This window comes from Octodon degus, unplaced genomic scaffold (genome assembly GCF_000260255.1).
Source record: "Octodon degus isolate 3935 unplaced genomic scaffold, OctDeg1.0 scaffold00072, whole genome shotgun sequence".
In the NCBI taxonomy this organism is placed as follows: Eukaryota; Metazoa; Chordata; class Mammalia; order Rodentia; family Octodontidae; genus Octodon; species Octodon degus.
The window spans coordinates 8,379,584-8,386,414 of NW_004524648.1; the positions used below are offsets into that span (position 1 = coordinate 8,379,584).

General features: G+C 44.6%; 1 protein-coding gene across 1 annotated transcript in view; it reads left to right on the top strand.

The window, feature by feature from the left end:
• Positions 1–1,036: 1,036 nt before the first annotated feature.
• Rhot1 (ras homolog family member T1) overlaps positions 1,037–6,831 on the top strand; it is an 85,423-nt gene continuing 79,628 nt past the window's right edge. Inside the window, exon 1 of the mRNA XM_023719855.1 lies at positions 1,037–1,365. Within this exon, the coding sequence (XP_023575623.1) occupies positions 1,290–1,365 (76 nt within the window). The 5' untranslated portion in view covers positions 1,037–1,289. The remainder of the gene's footprint in view (positions 1,366–6,831) is intronic.

Below are 6,831 nucleotides of genomic sequence, written 5' to 3' on the forward strand. Positions count from 1 at the left end.
ACTTTGCCACTGTGTGAACACCATGCAGTGTACACACACACAAACCTAGATAGTATAGTCAACTACCTAGGCTATTTAGTATACCTATTATGGTTTATTTAATCCATTGATGTAAATGTCTTTATGTGGGGCATGGTTATATATCTATTTCTCACTGTGAGCCAAGCATTAGGCATGTAGGAACAGATTCTCCCAGATGGGAGAAAGTTAAAGCAATGTTAGAAATCCTGCGTCTGACATGACCCTGGGTCAGCCTGAGAAAGAAGTATAGTATTAAAAGACTCTCCCATAAAAATAAACCAAGTAGGCTGGAGATAGGCTGGGGAGATAGTTCAGCGTCTAAGCGCCTGTCTGCCTGGCAAGTGCAAGGACCTGGGTTCAACCCCTGGTATCACATGGTGGCGCACACCTGTAATCCCAGTGTTGAGGATTGCTACCAGTCTGAGCTGCTTAGCAAGACCCTGTTCCAAATAAATACATTAATTAATTTTTTTAAAAAAACACCAAGTAGAGGGCCGGAGATAATAGCTTAGCGGCAGGGTGCCTGTCTGGCAGGCCCAAGGTACAGAGTTCAATTCCTGGTACCAATAAATAAATAAATACATAAATACCAACTCCAGAGAAGAAAATAATTTGACTTAGTTAGCTTAGTTATAAAGTCACTTTGGGGGGTGGGTAGATAGCTCAATAGAATAAGCACCTGCCTGGCAAGCGTAAGGACCTGAGTTAAATCCCCGGTTCCACAAAACAAAACAAAACAAACTTCAAAGTCTTGAGGTTGGGGATAAGCGCCTGCCTGAGGACCCAGGCTCAATCCGCGGCACCGCACGCCGCGCCACCATGCTGATCACCGAAACCAGAAGAAAGTCACTTGGCTTAAATTAGCTCAGATGATTCCTGCCAATCGCTAGGTAAGTGACTTTGGACAGAAATCTGCCACTGAGATTACGGGTTACCCTTGTAACTACTTGAGGGTGCTCTAGGCTTTTCTGCCCTGTGCTACCCTAGTCCGGCGGCAGGGGCACTCTCCTGGCCCGAAGAGCGCTCGCGATCCGAAAGCGCATGTCCCTCGCCGCACGCCGTCGCCCGCGCCGCCGCCCGCGGAGCCGAGAGGAGGTGGAGCTGGTGCTGTCCCGGCTCCCTAGCGAGGAGGTAGCGGAGCGGGCGGCGCGGCTGGCCCGGGCGGCCGAGGCTCGGGCAGAGCGGCCTGAGAGGCTGGCAGGTGGCGGCGGCAGCGCGTGCAGAGCGGCGCCTTGGGGTCGGCGCTCCCGTCGAGAGGAGGTCACTCCATGCGTGCGGGCCGAGCCCGGCCCCAGAGAGCCGCCGACATGAAGAAAGACGTGAGGATCCTGCTGGTGGGAGAACGTGAGTGCGCGCGCCCGGGCCGCCCCGCCCGGCCCCGACCTCGACCCGCGCCCTGACCCTGACCCACCCGGCGCTCCCGCCCCCGCGCCCCTGCGGTCCTCTCCCCGCAGCCCCCGGGACTCGCAGCCCCGGCACTCCTCCCTTCCGCTGCCCGCCGGCGGCCCTCTCCAGGCTGCCTTTGCTGTCCCCGAGCGCTCCGCGCGAGCCCTGTCCCTTGCAGCCGCGAACGCCCGACCTCAGCCCTCCCGAGCGCCTCTTTTTTTTCCCTCCTGGGCCTCCGTTTTCCAGCCGCCTCTTTCCAGACCCTCCTGTCTTCCTTGGAGAGTCCCTTGTCTGTCACTATCGGGCAGATGCTGGACCTGGCAGGCTGGCCAATTAGGAGTGCGGGAGCCGGCTCCCAGGAAGCCGGAGGGAGGGGTGCAGGAGTACTCGGCTCGTGGGCAAGGTCATGTTTCTAGATTCTTTTTTTCCCCCCTGCTGGCAGTCTTAATTTTTTCCTCCGCAATGACATTAAGATAGAGCTTTGGAACTAGCGCCTACCTCCATGGTACAATCCTTGCCCAGTTTGTGCAAGGTCCTGAGTTTGATCCTGCGAGAAAAAAAGAAAAAAAAGTTCCAGATACTGTGCCTGTCTATACTTTGCGTTGGAGTAACTCCTGGTACTCCTGGTACTTCGGCAAAAAATTTATAGCCTTTTCTGGGGAGGGTCTTTTAGTTAAGGCAGTGCTTGTTCCTGGAAAGCCTAATTTTCATCCGTTTTAAACCATTTTTTTTTTTTTTTTTTCTGTACTAGGAATTGAACTCAGGACTTTGTGCTTGCCAGGCAGGTGCTGGTGCTGCAGAGCTACAACTCGGTCCTCTATTAACCTTTTTTTTTTTTTCCCATTCCTACTTGGTAGTTTATAAATAACATCACATGAGACTCCAACAGATTCACATGCACACCTTTTGAGGATATAATAAAGATTATTCGCACTGACAGGAAGACTGAACAACAAATTTCTTGGTATTACTGTAGGACTCAGTTGTTAGGACAAACATAAAAAGAAAGTGGTTAAGGAGGACTCGATTTGTTTTAAAGTACGTTAATTAATGCTCTGCCATTGCAAATTTGCAGCGTTTTATTTGAAACCACGTCCCTTTTTAAAATTTTTTTGTGGCTGGCTCAGCCCGCCCTGGGGGGCAGGGGTGGGGCTGGTGCGGCACCTGCTGGGGATCCAGCCACAGGCTCAGTGCTTGCCTAAGTTTGCCTAAGCAGGTGCTTTAGACCACTGAGCTATCTCACTAGCCCATCCTTTCTTTTTAGTAGCCGATTTGCCTCTGCCATGGACTCTACACAAAATATAACCCATTAGGTCTGTAGTGTTCATTGGGGATCCTTGACATGTCTGTTCATCTGCTGTTTGGTGAAATCTATCTCAAAGTCAGACTTTCAGGTTTTATTTATATCTTAATCTGTCGTTGTTAGGGTATACCTAGTATCGGACCTTCACACTAAGATGCATCTCTAGCCTTTTTTAAAATTTTGAAACAAGGTCTGGCCAAATTTCCCAGACTGGACACAAATTTTAGATCTTCTTGTCTCAGCCTTCCTTAAGATTATAGGAGTGTGCCACCATGCCCACCTTTCATCTGTATTTTGCATAGATATTCTTTGGTTTGTTTGAGACAGGGTCTTAGGTGATTCAGGCTGGCCTTGAACCCACTGTATACTACAGGTTGGCCTAGAATTTGGGTCAGACTTCCTGCCTCAGCTTCTGTGTCAGGATTACAGGTGTGTGGCACCACACATGGACAGTCTTGATAAAGTTTGGAAACGTTTTTTTAAAACATGTGATTCATTCTGATGCTTTTGGAGCAATCTTGGGAAATGAATAGATGACTTGCTTAAAAAACTTATCCGTGCCTGGCATCATGACACATGGTTGTAATCCCAGCATTTGGAAGGCTGAGGCAGGAGAATCACTGTGAGTTCAAGGCTGGCCTGAGCTGCATAGTGACCCTTTGTCTCAAAAAAACAAAACAAAACAAAACAAAACAACAAAAACCCAAAAAACTAATTCATAACTATCATAAAAATTGTTTAGTTTCGTAGTATGATAATTTAAAAATTATTTATTTATTTGATATAGGGTCTCGCTACACAGTTCAGACTCATAGTGATCCTTCTGTCTTAGCCTCCCCAACACTGGGGATACAGATGTGTACCACTACACCTGGTTTGGGTGGCTGGCACAGTATGTCCATTGTTCGGGAACTGGCACGACACCCAGTGCTGGAAATCAAACCTGGGTCCTTGTGCTTGCCAGGCAGGTGTGTAGTCCCCAGCCTTATAGTATGATAATTTTTATGCTGATTTTACTTACTGTTTTTTAAATGCTAATTTTATAGAAGAAATTCTGTTTTGAGTTTAGTTTTGAATATAGGAAGCAATTTTATAGCATTAATGTATTAAATATCTAAATGGAAATGCTATACATATTTAAGCAAAACTAAGGGCTGGCCAAATAGCTCAGCATATTAAAGTACCTGCTTAGGCAGATGCAGTGGTTGGGGTTTAATACTAGTGTGCTGGGCTGGCCCCACCCCTGGGGCGCTGTGAGACAATCATTGAGACTGACCATGGCACACCTTTAATCCCAGCTCTTGGGAGGCTGAACACAGGCGGATCACTGAGTCTGATCTGTGTAGTGAGACCCTGTAGACCCTGTACTAAAATACAAAAAAAAGAAAAAAGGAAAAAAAAGAGAGAGAGAAACTACCAGACTTGGGACATTTAAATTGAGTTTTTTTGAGAAAGTTGCTTTTCTTAAAGCCTGATACTGAAAATTTTAGGCCACCTACCTGATATTTAAAAATATTAGAAATTGAGTTATATCTAATTGAAATATATACTTTCAGAGGCTAAGTTTTTTTTTTCCTAAGTTGAAAAACCATTTATTTCACTGGAAAGATAAAAATGATCCAACTCTAGCTCTAGCCTTTGGGCTAAAAGAAACCCAAGAGCAGTGGTGACTCTCTCACCAGGTCATTCCCAAACCCCACACCCACTGGAGGCAGGGAGGAGACAGGCAGCCCCCACCACAGCTTCTGCGTACAGTGAGGCCTGCTGGGAATACGGAATATGAATGGGACTCTACAGAAGTATTAAACAACAGCTAGCACAGGATAATGGGCACTAGAGAGAAGAAGAAAGGAGGTCTGAACTTAGCAAGGTAAATTAAGGTCCACAGTTCCTCAGGGACTGAATGCACAGAGCTGAAAACGTCCTGGAGATGGGGTACCAACTAAGTGTGTATTCTCATGCACAACCGCAGCTCAGAATTTCAGCCCACACACATCCTACCTTGAAACTCCTGTTGGCCTCCACTGCATCTTCTGCCCACTCCACGTGTACAAAGGCATAATCTTTCATGATGCCATATTCGATGACTGGACCTCATTCCTCAGATTTGGCCTGAAGCTCTTGGCACAGGTGGGGCTGATGTTACCCACATGTAACTTGGCTGAAGCTCTGCTCTGGTTCTTGCTGGCTTCCACATTGATGTTTACCCCGTGCAGCTTACTGTAGTGCAGGTTCCAGATGGCATCCTCCGCCGCTGTCTTGTCCTCTACGTGCACAAAGAACTATTAAAACCATAGTTCTTAATGATGTCACATTCCAGCACCTTCCATACTGCTCAGATAGTGAGCAGATCTCTTGCTCTGTGGCCTCCTGAGGCAGGTTTCCAATAAACAGCTTCACCATCTCGAGCCAGCTGCATGGAAATCTGCAGGACCTCTTCCTCGCGGCGCAGATATTTCCGACAAGACACTCCAGAAGCTGATATTTTAGAGGGAAATATTAGCACTTTTGTAGCACTGCAAGTGCTTAAACATAAGTATAAGCAAGACTTTTTGAATACTTGTCTCATACATGGATTACCTGCACTGCTGATGTTAGAAAATAGTGGTAGTGATTTGTTTCTAATTTGGGTAAGTCTAACTTGTAATTGTTTGAAGATGGTTAAATAAGGGGAATGGAAAAGCACAGAAAAAGGAATATCCACGCTGATTGTTTTAAGCTTATTCATTTTCTGTCATTTCATTGCTGTCAGTGTCTGTTCCTAAACCACACAGTGGTAAGTTCTTTCTGTGAAAGTCTACTGAAGTCGTAGTGAATGGGTTTCATATTCTTTTGGCTAAACTAACCACTCTGTTGTTCAGGTGAAATGGATCTTTTCTTGACCCACTTCCCATCCATCCAGGGCATTTTTGGTTTTGTTTCTGTTTTCTGGGGTACTAGAGTTGAACCAAGGGCCTCTCACATATTAAGACTCCACATAGCACTAAGATACATTCTTTGCCACTTTTTTTTTTAAAGACGGAGTCTTGCTGTGTAGTGCAGGCTGGCCTTGAGCTCATATAGATCCTCCTGCCTCATCCTCCCAAGTGCTGGAATTACTGCCACCATGCTTGGCTCCTAGCCACTTCCTAATTAAATTTATTTTGAGACAAGATCTGCCAAGTTACCTAGGCTGGCCTCAAACCTGCGTTCCTCCTGCCTCGGCCTCCCCATCACTGAAATTACTGGCATTCAGTTGTTAGTGGTAATTGGTTAGATGTTTATTTTGTGCTTAGGATAGGTCAAAAGTTAGGCCTTACATAAATTACAAAGTATTTATTTGGAGAGAAAAAGTGTTTGAGATATTTGTATCTTAGCTTAATTGAATATAACAAAATACCATTCACTTAAGACGAATCAAAGTGAATTATTAGTCTTAAGAAAAAAATTTTAAAATCTTTAAAAAGATTCACACAGAAAGTTCTTTAGGTCATAATTTTTTATTTTTATTATTATTTTTGTCTTTCTTTCTTTCTTTCTTTCTTTCTTTCTTTCTTTCTTTCTTTTTTTTTTTTGGTGGAACCAGGGATTGAACTCAGAAGTGCTTATTCCACTGAGCCATCTCCCCAGCCCCTATTATTATTATTTTTGCAGTACTGGGGATTGAACTCAGGACCCTGCGCTTGCCAAGCAAGTGCTTTTTCTACTGCGCTGCCTCCTTGTCCCTTAATGGCAACTTTTTTTTTTTTTTTGGTACTGGAGATTGAACTCAGGACCTTGAGCTTGCCAGGCAAGCACTTATTCTACTGAGCTGTCTCCCCATCCCCATAATTTTTTATGGTTAAATTTGTTGGCTGATGCTATAATCACAATTACTTACAATATTATTTTCAGAGAAAAATGACAACATTTGAATAAAATGCAAGAAAGAAAACATCACAAAAAATTTGTTGGCTGTAATTTATATTTAACTAGATTTGCTTTAGTATGCAAATATAGCAGAAGAATTTTACAGAAGAATTAGCAAGAGCCTTATTACCTTTTTGTTTAAATCATGTGGTTACTTTAGTAGTTTTTTTTTTTTACTTTAGTAGTTTTAATGAAGTCTTTTTATTTTTTTTATTTTTTTTTCCCATGATTTT